The 18,929-nt window shown below is 36.2% G+C and overlaps 2 protein-coding genes across 3 annotated transcripts in view; one reads left to right on the top strand and one right to left on the bottom strand.

Annotated features, from left to right (window-relative positions):
- LOC110839474 (DEP domain-containing protein 1A) overlaps positions 1-18,929 on the top strand; it is a 104,218-nt gene that overhangs the window by 56,758 nt on the left and 28,531 nt on the right. The gene's annotated exons all lie outside the window — the stretch shown is intronic.
- On the bottom strand, positions 1,976-17,901 carry LOC147872865 (vitellogenin-1-like). Its single transcript, XM_087354208.1, has 20 exons — positions 17,827-17,901; positions 17,014-17,037; positions 16,304-16,449; positions 15,638-15,775; positions 14,627-14,794; positions 14,289-14,522; positions 11,918-12,927; positions 10,835-11,003; positions 10,024-10,634; positions 9,691-9,907; positions 8,664-8,928; positions 8,180-8,432; positions 7,686-7,980; positions 7,095-7,326; positions 6,748-7,008; positions 5,408-5,580; positions 4,485-4,628; positions 3,820-4,288; positions 3,434-3,636; positions 1,976-3,151 (listed from the first exon to the last, which is right to left on the bottom strand). Exons 1-20 carry the CDS (start codon positions 17,897-17,899, stop codon positions 2,162-2,164), a joined length of 6,075 nt encoding a protein of 2,024 aa, XP_087210334.1. The 5' UTR covers positions 17,900-17,901; the 3' UTR covers positions 1,976-2,161.

Genomic DNA, 18,929 nt, shown 5'->3' with positions numbered 1-18,929 from the left:
TTCTTTTCTTTTTTCAATTACTTACGTTTTATTTTGAATTTGTTTTTGTTTTGTTTATTTCCGAGGTCTGTGGTTTCTGTTTGATTCTTTTGATCTTTCGGTTATTTTGTTTGGATTTTTGAGTTTATCATTTGATGACGGTTTTTGTGTTTAAGTCTAATTTTTTGTATCTTTAGTTCAGTTTTTGGGTTCTTACATTTTATTTTGGTTTACAAATTACTTCTCGATTCTCATTTTTTATTTATAGCTTTTAGTTATTGTCTGGTTTTCTACATTTAATTCTCGTTTTTTAATTTTCGGATTTTGATGTATATTTTTTGTACATTGATTTGATTTGGTCCTGTTAGATTATAATAGGACAGGCTGGGATCGGTTCAGTTAGGTTAGGTAAGATTAGGTTGGGTTAAATTAAGTGTGGTCTGGATTGTTGGATCTATGCTTTTCGTGTTTTCTTATGTTTAGTTTAATTTGCTGTTTGCATTTTTGGATTGACTTTATTCAATTTGAATGTTTCTGTCCCTCTTTGGCTTTTCGGTTCATCACCTCTATTTGTATATTTCGTTTGTTTTATTTTCGTCCTATTTTTTGGTTTGGATTTTGGTTTTCGGTTCTATCTTCTTTTTTGGATCTGATACTGTGGTGTGGTTAATTAATTATAATTTGGATTTTGGTTTCATGGTTTGGCATTTGGTTTTGGGGGTTTGATCTTGTTTTCGAATGTTTTTATATTTTGGATTTTATGTTTCTTTTCGAGAATTTTGTATTGTTTTATGTTTCATTTCTGTTTCTGTTTATCTCAGTTTTGAGTTTTTTCTGTTTGATATTTTGTTATTTTTATTTGGTATTGTCTTCTTTTTCTCAAAATTTTTAAGTTAGCTGTTTGTTTCTTCGGAGTTGGCTTTGGTTACTTGGGTCTCCGGCTTTAGTGTAGTTTTTGGTTCCTTTTTGTATTTGGTTTTTGTTCTTCTAGGTTCTGTCTTATGTTTTGTGTTCGTCTTTTATTTTTGTGTTTTGTATTTGGCTTGGTTATTGGCGTTTTGGTCAGTGTTTGGTTTCAATTTCTGTCATTTATTTTTGGTTCTTAGGGTTTAAATTTTTGTTCTGTATATTTGGTTTAATATTTTTTCTTTTTTTGGATTTGGATTTATTGTTTATTTTGGATGTTTTTTCGGTTTGCATATTTAGTCTTTTGCGATTTGGTCTTTGATTTTAATGCCTGGGTCTTAATATTTTGGATTTGGTTTGCTATTTCTTTTTTGTTTTAGGGAAATTTTCAATTTTTGGGTTATAGTTCCTTTGTATTTTGATTTTCCAGTTTGACTTATTTTTGGATCTGGGTTTTTATGGTACTTTGTTCTTTCCATTTGTCTGTTTGGTTTCGTTTCGTTAGGTTAGGTTAGGTTGGACTCGGTTTGGTTGCGTCAGGTTGTGTTTGTTTTGTACTGGTTTTTCGATTTCTCTGTGTTCAGATTCTTTCTTTTGTTGTTATTTCTCTGGTTTTGGTGTTTCGTCTTTTATTAAGACTCTGTTAACAGCACACGGACTCAGAAATATTATCTCATGAGGTCCAACTAATGAAAACTTCCATATGTAATTTCTTTAACACCAATATCCACTATTCTTCGTCCAGTAAAATGATGTTCATGCTTTTTCGCTCTCTTTCTCTAAAATATTTAGTGTAGTCTGACAACAACATCCAGCTATAAGCAACTTCAAAGTGCAACACAGCGCTGAAGCAATATTAATTCATACATTGAACTGAAGTGGCTATCATGTATGTGGGTTCTTGTAAGTATAGGAACGAAGTTGTAATCTAAATACTTTGTCGAGAACTTTTAGGAAATTAAGCTGTGTAAGTATTCCGCGTAATGTTAGTAGAAATTGCTCAGCTTATATTCTGATGGGCATTTCAACTTTTTCTAAACCAATAGGGAATAAATTTAAATAATTAAACGTTGTCAATAAATAACACAAGTTCACTTGCAATTCATATATTCTTCATAAATAAGTTTTATACATACATATTTTATATATATTTTTTTTTATTTTCTCATTGCTGTAAATTAAGACGCTCAACACATATCTACGTCAACTATGACATATACGCCAGGTATGAAAAAAAAAACAAATTGACTGCTTTAACCCTGTAAGATCATAATAATTAGTTTAAGACGCATTTTGTAGGAATGGAGACTCCTATTGTTTTGTGCTCGGTCTTCTTGCTGAAGTCAGGGTTGACTCCTCGCTTCACCATTTTCTCCCAGTGTTCGGCCGTGGGTCCCCTGAAGAGACAGTGGAATTTGATTACTTTCTTCTGCTTGTCTGATGGACGGCACTGCGAAGAGCATTCGGGCAGGGGCCTCATGCTGAAACAAATTTCGTGTCCCTCGGTCACCACTTTGGTCCGATGTGTCGTGCACTCAGACGACGAACTGGAGAATTTACCACTTTTCTTGGAATATTTCGTGGCAAGTTCGTCTGACTCGGAGCTGGAACTGGAGCTAGAACTGGAGCTGGAACTGGAGCTGGAAGTCGAATTGGATCCGGATTCTGACGATGATGAAGACGATGACGATGATGAAGATGATGACGACGACGAAGATGAAGATGATGAGTCATCGGAAGTCTCTACCAGATCGAATCCTCTTGCAGTAGCATTCTTGGACTTGTGTTGACTGATAACGTCAGTATAATAGACGCTGTCAGAGACACACTGTTCCCTGTCGCTGAGTTCCTTCAACTTCTTCGCTGGTCCTTCGCATGAATCATCGGTGATTGCGTAAGTAGCGGCGAAGGTATATGGGTCCCTGATAAAGCAGTTCATCGGTGTCTTGAAATCTGTGAGGGAGTCTCCGTTGAATGTACCGCATAATCCTCGGATTTCATCGCGATAGGAGTTACTAGCCTGAAGCAAGACTCTCTCGCCGTCATAAGCGAGCTCCAAGTCGTGGTCCGGGAAGACAAATTTTGCAGCTCCACCATGAAGTTCATACACCTGGACAATCAGCACTCCGTCTGATTCGAATTCTGCAGTTTTGTTTGGCGACAGTTTCAGTGGTTTATCGTTCACGGATACCTTCACCAGTTCTTCCGAAGTGGATGAATCAGGGCTCATTTTGACAGTAGTCTGTCCCAGAATCACCATTACTTCCTGTTGAGAAACAAAGACTTTACAGACTCCAGTGATACTAAAATGATAGCGTTTTTTTACGTACGTCAATGATAAACATTAGACGTCCATCTTAATTTTTTTTTTGGAAATATCGCGATGAGTTTAGAGACTTCATTGAAATCAATCGTTTTAGATTTATTTTAACAAGATATATTTTGAGATCTAATAATTTATAATGAAGGAAGAAACACACAACTGTTAAGGGTACTCCTAAGTAATTATATCCGTAATAATTGAGGAATATTTTACTCAGATTCTGACCTTTTCTTGTCCAGAAGGACCACCGCGTACGAGTACCGCTACGTTACCGTTGCTTTCAGAATTCATGGGCGATCGACCAGGAGAATCACCAGCCCTGCTCTTAGGCACCTCCATCATCATTACGTGCCAACATCTACCAAGTCTAATCGGATACGTATTGTTGTCGAATGTGTTAGCAACATTTCCATCGACCACGCATGTCGCTGGAAACGAAAACAAAAAAAAATGTTTCGTCTGATACAAAATGATATGAAAACTTTCTATCTGACTAACGTGAATAAGAATTTAAAGTGTTGTAAGGCCTTCGCTGGAGAATTTCGAAATTAATGCTATCTCCTTTCGTATTATTTAACACAAATGATTTACTAATATGAAATTAAACTTACGTTCGAAGTAAACTGGAGATGAACGCTTTCCAATTCGGTCTAAAAATGAAGTCTTTGGATTAATCTGAAGTAGCGATACGGCCAGTGGGGTAAGTCGGATGTTGGTGATATTAACATTCATCAGTGGTGATTCGATGGACACATTTAATGCGCTGTTATTCGAATTTAATTTTAAGTTAATTTCCACTTGGTTTTCCTTTGGTTCTGGTGGGAAGATATTTTCACTGACGTATGGATAAGCCAGGTGACGTATTACGGAGTATGCTCCGTATGTTCTGCCTAACCAGGAAGTAGGTATGTTGCTGTATTTAAGTTTTAGGTTGTGCTGATCAAGTTGGCTGGCGGCTTCAGTTACATTTCGGCAAAAACTCAGGACACTATTTCCTTCGCTCATTTCACGTTCACATTCCTTGGCCATAGGGCTTCCAGCAAGGGCTTCTCTGAATTCAAGAGATTGTTCCATTGAACCCTGTAAAGAAATGTCAGAGATCTCAATTAAAATCACTCCTCTCCCTTTTCATGTCAGAAATAACTAGGACCCTTCATTATAAGTGTAAGTATAGGTGTCCCAAAAAAGACGTACACATATTATAATACGGAATATTAACCTTGTGAATATATATATAAATCTTTTTGGGACACTCTGTACGTGTGAAAAGACTAACCTTAAGTGTCACTGTTGCCTGGGGGCTGGTACCGTTGTCAATGTCCAGTCGGGCGCTTAGAGATGAGTTAGGGTCGAATTTTAAGGCTTTCTCGAAGTTCAGTATAGGTACTTGTGGCATCGAGACATTCAGGGATAGGAATGCCTGTAAATTATAATACACTTCGTTCATTTGAAGAGAATTTTGTAATAGAAACATCAAATTAGTTTGAGATTTTTAGACAACGTATAAGACTACGTGGTAACATAACTGGAAGATCACATTGTAAAATTTTTACCATCGTCAGAACTTTGTAATTCTATGGAACTATATTGAATACGTTTTATTATACTGTGATTTTTTATTTTTGTTCTGATACATTTTATAGTCTTGTAGGTTGTTACTAAAATTTTTGGAGGTATGTACTAAGTAGGATTTGAGGTTTTCAAGGCGCAATAACCCAGAAGACAGGCTTCTTCAGGTATATGCTACCTTAACCTTCTACCCTGAAGATGACGATTATTTTATTTCAAGTAGTATCTGTCTAGAAGAATACAATTGTGACAACCCAAAAAAAAAAAATCATAATTTGAACTGTCAAATGTAACATCTGGCTATTAGCTGAATCAGCGAGAAGATTTTATTGTTTTTTTTTTGAATTTATTTTCTCATTTTCGTTTCATTGAGAACGCATTCGGAAGTTGTACTCTGGACTGAAACGTTTGTGGCCAATTTAAAGTAAAGAGGCATGCAAATGACTTCGAAACAACTTAGGCTGTACTTTCGAAATTTTATATTTTAAAATGTCACGTATATTAAATTGTACACCTCAGTCATCGTAAGTAGTGGACGTTGTAATTAAAGGCGAATTCCTCCAAATCAAAAAATTACAAAAAAAAATGTCTGGGCGTTGTATTTATCTTTGATTTCGTTTTCTGTATTACCTGGACCTTCTTGATGTCTCCCGATGGTTTAGCGGGCTTTGCGCTGACAAAGAGTAATGTACTGGTACTTCCGTTAACCAGAGACGAAGCACAAGCCAACGTTGCTGCATACACAGCTTCAGTGTCGCCTTCCTCAAAGCTGATGGCCACATCAAGAACAGAAGCGGACGCATCTGGAAAGTGTCATTAATGAAATTCAGCTGTTAAATCCAAATGTTACCGTTCAAATATCATGTAACTAATAAAATATTACTTTTCGTTATGCAAACATGCTTAAAATACGTAATAACAGCGAGTAAGTTTATATCTGTCTTCTAAACGTTATGTTTACGATGACATACACATATTTCGTACGAAATTTGGCAGGGGAAATCCATACATATCTGAATTATTTATTTATAAATTGTTTTCTTAACTTACTTACGTTATTAAATATGATCACTTCACTACCAGCTGTTTTTGACGACTGGTAATTTAATTACGAGGTTGTAAATGGAACCACGAGAGATACGTGAAACATCTATAGCACGGGAATTTTTTTTAAAACATCTAATCCGAATATGTAATTAAAAAAAATTCAGATTAATATAGTAAATCAAAAATAAAACTGTTTGTATTGTTTATACCGTTCTCGTAATTGCTCCAAAGCAGGTGATGTAGAAGAATAATCTCAACTTGGAATAAAACATGAAAAATTGAAAAAATATTTATTTTAAATATATATTATATATAATTATATATATATAATTATTATATAATATATTATGTACATATACAGAACAACATCGAGTATGTTATTAAAATGGAATAAAATCTGGAAAAGAACACCGTTTGATATCTGATAAAAATGTACGCTAAAATAATATATAGAAATTGTATTTAAGTTATTATTGATTTGAATCTTTATGTAATTATATACACCTGAAGATAGTTCTTTTAGGAACTGAAACATGTCGTGAAACATGAAAAATGATGGTCTAATGTAAATCGAATATTTCGATAAAGAACATCATTTGATATATTTTAAATATTTTAAATGTTAATTATTGTAATATTTTAATATTTAATAAGAATTTATTGTGATTAGACGGACAAGATTTAAACGATATATATTTATTATATCACAATATGACGCAATTTTACAATCTCATGAAAAAAAAATTTTGTTTGAAAGTTCTTTAGATTTACCCATCTAGATGTTGAATGTAGATGTAAATCCAAGTCACATGTTTAAGGAGTTTTTGTGCGTGTGGGGGGGGGGGGGTGTGTGGAGATAATTCTACAACTTTTTAATTCGGTGAGATTTTTAGCTTGATGCGATCTGTCTGTCCTCTACTTACTTCCTGCTGAAGCTGCAACCTTTGCTAGAAATTCCTGTCGTCGAGTATGGCTGTCCGGAGAGTTTGTTGAGTCTGGTTCTGCGGGGTTGGAGCTATCGTCTTCGACTGATTCCCATTTACTCCTGAGCTTGTGTTTCGGGCTTCGGGCAAATCGACTCCTATGTTTAGTTCTCGGTATCTCAAAGCTCTCCTCATCTTCATCCTTTCCAACGTAACCGTCCATGAAAGCCTCGTACTCAGGATCTGACTCTTCATTATTGTCTGAAGAAGATAAATACGCAATGGAACACACCCTGGTTTATCTGTGACTCATAAGAATTGGGGCTTAGAGTAAACTGAGTGCTTACCGTAGGCTGCAGTTATTTTAACAGCTGTAGCAGTACTGAGCTCCGGATTGAAGCTGACAGTGACGTTGGTGAAAATCATTGGCTTGAGGGCCCAGAGGTTTTGAGCAGCTGATAAAAAGTCGTGAGGTTCCAGAGTCTGAAGTATCGACTTGAAATCTACAAATTCCTCTTCTGTAGTTACATTGAAATTGAAAGCCATTCCAGTGGATTTCTGGCCGACTGTTCCGCTGAACTGCATCAGAATATAAATTATTTATTATAGAAATGATAACAGCGTTAACCTTAAAGTTACGTTTTGAAATTTTATTAAAATAACTTACAATGACAATTTTAGATATATATCATATGATCATTTGAATTTTTTATGCCTAAAATCAATCTTGAAGAATAGTTTTTTTTTAAGATTTTAAATTATATACTATATTAATTAATTAATTAATGCATTTCCATGTAATTGTAACGGTAACTATCAAAGCTTTCCCTGCAGTCGGATATCTGAGCTATAAAATATGCATGAACATTGAAATTTAAATTATATTTTAGATTTTAATTAATGAGTATTTAGGTAGATAATAAGTCACTCTGACTCACCGTCTTGGCTGGACGCAAGTGAATGAATTTAGCATTTTCGTCTTCATTGGCCGGTGTCAGACTGAGGATGTCGTGTTTGGTCGTGTAGGAGACTGAGGTCCATTGCACCAGTCGGTGGTATCGATTGCTGTTTATCGGTTTCACAACTGTTTCCACGTGATTGTTCTCGATATCGTAATCAAATGATACTCGAAGTGGAATGTTAAGCAAGGAACTCCTTTCCAAAGAGGCGATATATCTTGCACTTTCGAATGGAGCTATAAACCCAATTTTACTCATCTTTCGTGCAGAAGACCTGACAATGAAACAAAAGTTACAATTACGAAACAACAAAAGTAACTGACCTCATTATTTACTGGACAGTAATAAATAAAGAAACAACCTCTAGAATAATCCACCTTTCTCACAACATCCAGTTAGGTTAGGTTTGCCAACTCCGAAATTCCTCTGGGTAACATTTTTTTTCTTTTTTAATATTGTTCTCACATACTTACACAATGTGGATGTCGGCTGTGACGTTCAGGGTACTAGGGACTTGTATAAATTCGTCTGAACCTCCAGACAAGTCAGGTTGTGACTGCAGTTGGACTTCGCCACCAAACTTCATGAGTATTGGCTTTTCAAGTGTGTAGATGGAAGGTAGGCCCAGGGCATTGGGGAAGGCAATAGTCACTTGATGACCACTGTATAATTTGGTGTAATTAAAAGGCTGAGGTCGACCGTAATGTCGGGCGAATTCCTTTACAACTGAAAATAAATATAAATTATCAAAGTGTTTGTTAATAGCAGGTCAGTCGTCTGATGTAACCACTGTATATTCTGTTATTAATTGATTTATTTTATAATTAATTTGAAATAATAGCTCTATGAAGCCTTTAATATTATAACATTAGAGTCCGGGATTTTGCTCGTGAGATTTTAGAATAATTGTTTTTTTTGTTTTTTTAATATCTGGAGAACTGTTTCAAAGTTACTTACGCTTGGGAATTATATCCAAGGTATGATTATCGAAAGCGAAGAATCTTTGTGCCCCAGCAAATCTGAATTCAATATTTCCTTCCACTTTTTCGGGCTCGTCAGTTTCGATGTCCAGAAATTTTTCCAAATCTCCTATCATCCATTTCCGTTTAGATGAAGAGCCTGGAGCCCTCTTGTGTCTTCCCTTGATCTCGTGTTCTCCGGTTTCAATTTTCTCTCGTAGGTACTTAAGTGCTTCTTTCACGCTGGACACCATCCCTGCAAACTGTTTTCAGGCAATAAAAATTTAAACCTTACAAAATTATGCGCGGCTTTGTGAATATTTGTTCATACACCTGTATCGGCGTTTTTTCCTTCCGGAAATTTTCCTACATCTCTTTAAGACTTCCAATAAACCACTAATATATATATCAAATCTAAAACTTCTTAACGATGGTGAAGAGTCAATTGAATAAAAATTTTCTTGGATATTATCCATCGTCTAGTAAATATAAAACGTAAAAAACGACGTTTCGGAGATGGGACTCTATCTCCGTCTTCAGGTTCCTACACAGTTGGGCCCACTAGATAGAGCTAATCCCTATCTCCGGACCTTCCATCGTCTAGTAAATATAAAACGTAAAAAACGACGTTTCGGAGATGGGACTCTATCTCCGTCTTCAGGTTCCTACACAGTTGGGCCCACTAGATAGAGCTAATCCCTATCTCCGGACCTTCCATCGTCTAGTAAATATAAAACGTAAAAAACGACGTTTCGGAGATGGAACTCTATCTCCGTCTTCAGGTTCCTACATAGTTGGGCCCACTAGATAGAGCTAATCCCTATCTCCGTCCGGAGATATGGATCCGAAACGTCGTTTTAAGTTTTATATTTACTAGACGATGGATAATATCCAAGAAAATTTTTATTCAATTCACTAATATATTTTTTTTTTCTGATTAATTTTTCAGAATATGTTAATTAATTCAGACACTCCTAAATATGCATAATTTATCTTTCGTAAAATAAATTTATTCTACAACTTACTTTAGTCTCTTCCTCTGTTGAACCACCGACATTACGTACAAGATTTGCAAATAAAACATTGGGGAGAAGGCTGTCACTGCTACCAACATAGCTAAAGTCATCTTCATAGCCAAGATTCATTTCCTGTACTGTTTTGCTCGCCAGGAAGGTTTTGGAGAACGCGTTGTCTTGTTCTTCAGGATTCAAGAGGTTCACTGCTGTTTTGGCATTTGAAGACCTGTAAGATTAAAATTTGATAACAAATTCTTAGCATTACCTCAATTAATATATAAAATATTACTGTTTAATAAAATTAATATTGTGTATAAGTAGAAAACGGGGTTGTTTGCTTACAACTCGAAGGTGTCTGGTCCTTTGAGAGATGCAGCGGACTTGATGGCAGACTGTACAACTGAAATGACCTGAGTATCTGGATCAGAATTTGTAAATTCAGCCATTCGCTGGAGAACATTAGCCGGAGGATTTGTCTTCATCAAAAGACTTACTGCTACACATCTTATCTCGTGAGGTTCTCCGGTGTTTTGATACAGCTTGAACAACACCGCTCTAGCTTCTTCTGGATATAATTTCACCATCTTGTTCAAAGCTGATACCATGTGAAGTCTTTGAAAATCTGATACATTTGCCTCTCCTTCTAGATAAGGTTCGAAGATTGGAAGAATGCTCGGATGACCGATGTTTCCAAGGGCGTGGATATAAATTTGAGTTTTTTGGTTGTCGTCTTCAGCTATTGACTCATTTAGTAAGCTTCCAAAATATGGAATATATTCCTTGGTCAGTGGAGGGAATTTCTTAGGGACCATTCGACCAAAGACGTGCACTGGGTAGTTGTCGTGTGCAGAATCATTGTCCACCGCCACCTTCCGGAGTAGATTTGCAAAAGACAGTATGGCAGTGGCGTTTAGAAACATTTCTCTCTTCGTCTTGGGATCTTTAGACAGTTCCTAGAACAAATTAAAGCAATCAGAGGAACATTCTTACATAACAAATAATTTATTTCGTGGAGAAGAGACCTTGGAAAGCTGATAGTCGCCCTGTTGATCAGAATTCGCTCCGTCATTTACAAAAACCACGAGCCCTACCGAAAGTTCGTCTACCAATTGCTAAGTTTCTTGTATCGTATTTTTTATTTGTTAATACTTACGAAGAGTGCTTTGAGGTAATCAGGCGTTGGTGTTATGGCCACACGTGGGAGAGCAGAGACAATTTCTGCAGCATCCATCCCCGTTACCTTGTTGCTCTTAATCCAGTCTGTGATAGTTGCCAAGGCTGGAAGAGTTCCGGCTTCGGTAACAGCGTCGCGGAAGGCCTTCCTGTGTTACGTACACAAAGATTAACTTTAGTTTACTGATTCCATGAAAGTCGTACATAATCTGATGTACGTAGTGACATAATTATAATTTCTTTTGACAGACATGAGTAATATTTTGTTTTTATATCGGCGAGTACGAAGATTTCTGTCTTCTGGGTTGTTGCGTCTTGTAGTCTGGTAGATGTTAACCAACGTTTCAAAGGTCATACTGCCTCCATCATCAGGGCGATGAGTATGAAGATTTCTGTCTTCTGGGTTGTTGCGCTGTGTAGTCTGGTCGATGTTAACCAACGTTTCAGAGGTCATACTGCCTCCATCATCAGGGCGATGAGTATGAAGATTTCTGTCTTCTGGGTTGTTGCGCTGTGTAGTCTGGTAGATGTTAACCAACGTTTCAGAGGTCATACTGCCTCCGTCATCAGAGTATGAAGTTTTCTGTCTTCTGGGTTGTTGCGCTGTGTAGTCTGGTAGATGTTAACCAACGTTTCAGAGGTCATACTGCCTCCGTCATCAGAGTATGAAGATTTCTGTCTTCTGGGTTGTTGCTCTGTGTAGTCTGGTAGATGTTAACAAACGTTTCGGAGGTCATACTGCCTCCGTCATCAGAGTATGAAGATTTCTGTCTTCTGGGCTGTTGGGTCTTGTAGTCTGGTAGATGTTAACCAACGTTTCAGAGGTCATACTGCCTCCGTCATCAGAGTATGAAGATTTCTGTCTTCTGGGTTGTTGCTCTGTGTAGTCTGGTAGATGTTAACAAACGTTTCGGAGGTCATACTGCCTCCGTCATCAGGGCGACAATCCAGAAGACAGAAATCTTCATGAGTTGCATTTGGACTACGATTACATTTCCGAATTCATTACTGTTTGGCATGAAAGATAAAGTTACTTTATTTAGCAAAAATAAGTATCCCTTACCATGTTGACAGTCGGATGCTGACGCTGGGATCTGAATGATACTTGGATGAATATTGTGGAATGTACAACTTCTTAGTCGCCTGATAGAGTTCTTTGGTGTTCATGGTGCGGATAAGACGTGTCATGATGACGAATCTCGCCAAGGTATTTTCGTCCAGAATAGTACTTGCATTTTGCAAATCTGACCCGATTTGGCCGGCAAGGTTCATGACCTCACGTACAGGGTCGATTCGGCTTGAATCATTGATGGCACTCCCTTCCTTTCCTATGAAGAAAGGTAGGAGAGGAATGTTCGGTGCTTCGTCATTTTCTGGTCGTGGTTGGAAGTCCTCTTCACTGCTACTGCTACTGCTACTGCTACTGCTACTGCTACTGCTACTGCTACTGCTACTATCTTCGCCTTTCTTGTTGGATTCTTTCTTAGTGGGTGATTTGCGATTCACTGATCGACCGAATCTTCTGATTTTCTGGGCCTCCTGAGAACCAGACGTTTCAGCTTCGTCGTCATCCTCGTCGCTGGCATTTGGATTCCTGTTACTAATTCTTTTCTTCAGGCCCTTTAGAACTGTTTTCTTTGAACTGTCGACTTTGGTTCGTTCTTCGCTGCTACTGCTACTGCTACTGCTACTGCTACTGCTGCTGCTTGTGCTATTGGAGCCTTCTTCGCTGCTGCTGCTGCTGCTGCTGCTGCTGCTGCTACTGCTGCTGCTGCTACTGCTGTCACTATCTGCAGAGTATCTGCTAGAGCTCTTGTTTCTTACGACTGGTTCATCGCCGAATGCGTTGTTGTAAGTGTACACGAGGTCCCCGGCATTTCGAGGATTCACAGGTGCCGAGATTTGTTCCGAAGGTTCAATCGAGTCAATGGTGAGGTTTACGCTACTGACAATCATTCCCTGCAGGCTGTTGTATAGTTCAGTGTTCACGAGGACCTTGTTGGTGGTGACTGACGACTGGATGGTGAATCTGTTCAGGGTCCCGTTGATGATCACCCGAGTCAACGAAGAATGCTGCAAGAAGTAGGATAATTATACAGGGTGTTCAAAAATATTTATATACAGTAGGATAATTATACAGAGTGTCCAAAGATATTTATATACAGTAGGATAATTATACAGGATAGTCCAAGATGTTTATATACATTAGGAAATTTATACAGGGTGTCCAAAAATATTTATATAAAGTAGGATAATTATACAGGGTGTCCAAGATGTTTATATACATTAGGAAATTTATACAGGGTGTCCAAAAATATTTATATAAAGTAGGATAATTATACAGAGTGTCCAAAATATTTATATACGCTATAATAAGGTACATCAACATTTTCAGTCAGTTGCTCACAACTGACGGTGGTAATTTTGAACACCTACACTACATTAGCTAATTAACTAAGTGACAATGCTGATGTATGTAATGGTTTAGTTCAGTAAGATGTCATTTAATTTAATCGGTTGTGTTTATACATCTTTTTGAGACACCATATCAGTGTGTCAAGTCTTGATTTTTTTCGAGAACACATTAACTTTTGTTGGCGTTAACTCTTTATGATGGTTTAATCTCAATAGTATGTAATTTAGTTGAATTATTATTATGAAAATTAGTAAGACTCCTTGTTTGATGGGTCAGAATATATATAAGAAAATTAAAAAATTAAAAATTAGTAATTGAATTTAAGAGTTTATAACATACACCTGATGACGGCTCTATGAAAGCCGAAACATGTCGAGAATGTTCCATGTGTAAATCGAGTACTCGATACGGAACAAAGGATAATATTTTAACCATCTAATTATCTTATATTATTTTATTGTGATTGACGGACAATTTTAATATATTTTAAAATTATTTTTAAATAAAATCACAATATGACGCACCTACAATATCTTATATTGCAGAAGAACTCAAAAACAGGCAAAAATTCACACACAAGTTACTTATTTATATTAATTGCACTTACTATTTTCATGTTAAGGGACAGAGCACATAACTTCCAAAGTTGAACAAAAATAAATAATCAATTGAATAAAAATTTACTTGGATATTATCCATCGTCTAGTAATAAAACGTAAAACGACGTTTCGGAGATGAGGCTCTATCTCCGTCTTCAGGTTCCTACTCAGTTGGGCCCACTAGATAGAGCTAATCCCTATCTCCAGACCTCTATCTCCGTCTTAAGGTTCCTACTCAGTTGGGCCCACTAGATAGAGCTAATCCCTATCTCCGGACCATCTCCGAAACGTCGTTTTACGTTTTATTACTAGACGATGGATAATATCCAAGTAAATTTTTATTCAATTGACTCTTCACCATCGTCAAGAAGTTTTAGATTTAAAAAATAAATAATATTAATAAAATACAGTACACTTACAGACATAAATTCGCCCATGCTGTTCTGGCCGGGTTCAAATTTATCCAGTCCAGTAACACCGAAATGCAGACCGCGTCTTTCGTCGCAGTTTGAGAAATTTTGAGATTTGATGACGTCAAAGATGTCTCCATCAGTGGCGTTACTCAGAGGGGCTAGTTCCGGCTGTTGCTGAAGTACGATTGCTGGTAGCGGGGAGATGTCGTACACAACGGCACATTCGCCAGTCACCGTACTCTGAAATGAATTACAGATAGTAATTAGCACAACACGTGCGTGTGATACACCCAGGCCGTTCAAAGTTTGTTTGTTACTTTGCATAATTAATTGTTTTTGCTTACTTCCATCGCTGTAAAAACTGCATTGCTGGAGTTAGCTTCAGGTAGAGTGTACTGACTGTCTTTTACGAGTCTTGCACCCTGTGTGTTGACCTGAAGAGGACTTAGAATAGCCTTTAACATGTTGGTTTCCCACTCATTTGTAGACCCCGAGACGTTCAGACTCTCAACCTAAGGAACAGAACAGATTATTACCATTATCTAATGTTCTCAGGACTTGTTAGAATATTCTAGTCCCCGATCTAAAATAAGACTATCAGATATATTACGTCAGATTTTTTTATTAAGTATTAAGATGGCTGTCTGCTGACGTGTAGCGTCGTGTAATCCGGTAGAAATGTTTAATATTTTAAAGCTGAGTGGTAACAGTGTATACCAGCTGTTTTTTAACAGCCAGTAACACTTTATATTAATAGGTTTCACATAATTTTCAATGTAAACAGATGAAGTCATCAAAAAGCTTCAACAAACTGATCTGTTTAAAGGTAAAGTGTCGTTTTCTTTGCGGTACGGACCAAATTCTCAAACGTATTAATTCTTAATTTATCTTTAGCCGCCGTCTCGACACAGGTTTTCCTCTGTCTTCAAGCAAATGCTGAGATGGTTCCCAAGTTCCAAGTTGCCACTGCAAGCTTCTCATGCAGCCCTCCCGATTTAAATTAATCAAAATTTACCACCCCTTAACGCCGTCAATATTTACCCCCCCCTCCCCTCAGTAGGAATTTCTAAATTATGTATTAAACTTCCAAATTAATAGTCTCAGCTTTCTCTAATACAAAATTTCAAAATTCCGTCTTTTATGCGAATCATCACACTAACGCCTTCACTCTTACTTTATCCTTAACAGAAGGACGAGCGGGCATTGCCTGGGGACCTTCTAACTATAAATTAATTGTATCTTTCCTTCCACTCTCTCTATTGCTTTGTATCATGTCTTCCACTCGAACTTCGGTTTTCGATATTAGGAGGTAAATGTTGTGGGTAGTTGTTTATTTAAATGTTGGTACTACTTACTAAACCATTCTTGAGTTTGAGTTCGAATGGCTTGTTATTCATTGCGAGGTGTTGCCATTTCAGGTGTTTCTTAGGGACGATCTCTTGCCAGCCTGATGGCATCACCATGTTTACTGAAGCATATTGGACCCCTAACAGCTGCAGGACAAATGTAAATACGTGTTAAATGCATTGTTATCAGTCCCAGTAACAATGTAGGAAACTGAACAAAAAAAAAAACTAACATGATAATCGCATCTGTGCACAAATTACAGAATTAAAGGTGATTTTGTAAACACAAGTAATTTCAGAAATAATTTGTGATTTATTTTTAACTTTTACGTGAGTTAATTTAATATTTTCCGTCAAATCACAATTTTTTTTAATAAGATGATAAAATATAAAATATTTAAAATATCATTTCACGTTCCGCATCGAATGATCGATTTACAAATTGGATCATTCGATGCGGAACGTGAAATTATATTTTAAATATTTTATATTTTATCATCTTATTAAAAAAAATTTGTGATTTGACGGAAAATATTAAAATATTAACTTAATTCACAATATGACGCAAATATACTACCTTGTGAGTTAATTTGTAATTGTATTTCATACATTTACGGGTCGGATAGTATTTCTATATTCTTCAGATATATTAATATAAAATTCCAGTTATCTCACCTCCCCCCTGAGTTCTTTCCGGGTCCTTGGTTCAATAACCAAGTCTCCTCTAATCATAATTCCAGTATGTTGGTCGCCATTTTCGTTCAGAACTGTAAGTGCACGTCCTTGTACCTTGAATACATATCGGCTGTTGGGCTCCCAAGCTAAACACAGAGATAAGGCTTTAACACTCTTTGACAAATTGAGATCAAACACTCATATCTCAGATTATGCGTGATTTTATTATTTCCAACAAAGTCCTTTGGTTTATTTCATCTCACGTGTCGATGACTATTGTTACAATTTAATTCTTGAACACTGAGTAAGTGATGTGAGGGATAATATGTATTAATATTGGCTAATACAATGATTGCAAAAGTTCTATGTGGTGAATAGATTTTTTTTTAAACTATTTTAAGATTCGAATTTGAGTGTCACGTTTAAATGTTGATAAATTTAAATATTTTACAAGGAATTAATTTCATATAGAAATATCGTAATGTATCTTGATAAGTAACAAACGAAGATGAAGTATGTTTATTTAAAAATTAAAAACTTTGTTGAATGATTTCAGTTTAATCTACAATCATCCATTCCAGGTAACAAATATAATTATCATATAAAGTTATACTACAGAGTATATTATATTAAATTACTGCTTCAAATATATGAATCTTTGAGAAACGAATTGTAGACCCAGGAAAGGGGGGGGGGGTGTAATATCTTACCTGGTATAGCAGTAACTCCCGCAACTGCAAATATACAAATAAAAATATATTATTTACGATAAAACTTTCCAACAGTTACAAAACAACGTCTGTGAATTTGTGTATTTGTGTTGGTATTAAGCTGCACTCCTAGAATGTTAGTACATGTTTTACGATGCTGGAAAAATTAATAATTTAAACTATATGTGCTATCGGGGCCAAGTTAAAAAATTAATACTTTTATTAAAAAAAATAACGTGCACTGCCTATAGTAATTTATATATTCTCAGGAAAAACAAATTTGTATTTATACGTGTTTAATTAACACGGTTTTCGGAAATACCAGATGTACAGGATTTAAACTGTATAAACTAAAATGATAACTAACATTTTATAAACTTATTTTCAGTATGAACTACTCGTAATATATATAATCGTATATGTCTAATAAAAATTTAAGGTTATTTTTATTAATTACTATAATTGAAAGCAATATTAGATTAACGTGAAATATATTTATGATAACAGAATCCATAAACATTTATTACTCACAATTTAAATCTAAATAAATTCGTAGTTCGGATTTCTGATATTTTATTGTCTTCATACAAAATTGAAAATGTCTTTAAATTGAGATATAATGAGATGTATGCTCTAATGCAGGACATCGAGTATTGTAATAGGATATCAGGTCGTAGGAGTTTATTTAGGAACTTTAATATGCGATGTTTAATTTAATATAACTTAAAGTTTGAGTTGTTAGTGTTTATATCTTAAGAAATATTCGAAATGCGGTCTGTTGCTGTCAACTGTAACCGTCTGGATTTTTCTTACCGAGGAGGCAGCACAGAAGAGCCTTCAACATGCTGGTGGTCTCGAGCTGTGGTTGAACACCGGGCTGGGACATGTTTTATATGGTACTTGTGTCTCCTGGCCACGAGCCCCGGAGGATTCTGGGTCACGGGGTCAGTTTTCCCCTGGACTCGAAGATTGTATTGGCTGAGGGTCACACGCATTTACTTTATCAGCGCAAACTGCTGTGTTCTGCAGTTCTGTATATGCGTAGCTTGCTTCTTTTAACTGTATTATCACATTTCTTATCATTGCGACACATGGACGTAGATTTTTTAAATAAAAATACGAAATTTCGTACCTGAAATTAATTAATTATTGTATTTTAAAAACGGTCTGATATCTCACGTGTTTTTATTGCAATTAAGGAGTAGCAAGGGTTACCCCTCGCTTCTTAGGGTCACCGAAGAAAATCCCGAAACGTCTTAAATTGTATGTTTATATTTTAGTCTATACTTATTGGAGTTTAGTTTATCCTGTGAGATGTAATGATCTTATTGCTGTGAGCATAAAGATGGCTGTCTTCTAGAAGTTTACCGAAGTTTAAGGGGTGTCTGCTGCCTCCATCATCAGTTTATTTATTTATAGTTTATTTAAAGACGCTCGGATAAGAGGATGACGGTGAATAATGAATTGGGAAGGAAGTGGTAGTGGCCTAATTTAAAGCATTATACAAGCATTTTGCTTGGAAGGACTGAGGAAAACCACAAATAACCCCAGTCAGGTTATCCTGTATCCGGATCGAGATTTTAACCTGGGACGTCCCGAATACGAAGCATCTATCATCAGGAAAACGTCGGTATAATTTTACAAGGCTACACGACGCAAAACCCATAAGATAGATTTCTTCAATGTGTGTATTTTGAAACGGTAAAACCTGTCCTTTAATGATTTGTATTAATAAATTGTAATGGGCCATATAATTCGTTTTGGTGTAAAACAAATTTACAGGCAACGTGTTATAATTATTTTTTTAGGGAACTGAAGTGGAATCATACGTCTTACTACCATTTTCGGAATACTTTCCGTCCATATATCATATCGAGCCTCTTGTCCGTTGGGTACTCGGTTCATTTCCCGGGGTA

The sequence above is a fragment of the Zootermopsis nevadensis genome, unplaced genomic scaffold, assembly GCF_977971745.1.
Source record: "Zootermopsis nevadensis isolate Lab colony 2312 unplaced genomic scaffold, Znev_1.0 Znev_ptg000023l, whole genome shotgun sequence".
Classification (NCBI taxonomy): domain Eukaryota; kingdom Metazoa; phylum Arthropoda; class Insecta; order Blattodea; family Termopsidae; genus Zootermopsis; species Zootermopsis nevadensis.
This window is presented reverse-complemented; position numbering and strand designations above follow the sequence as displayed.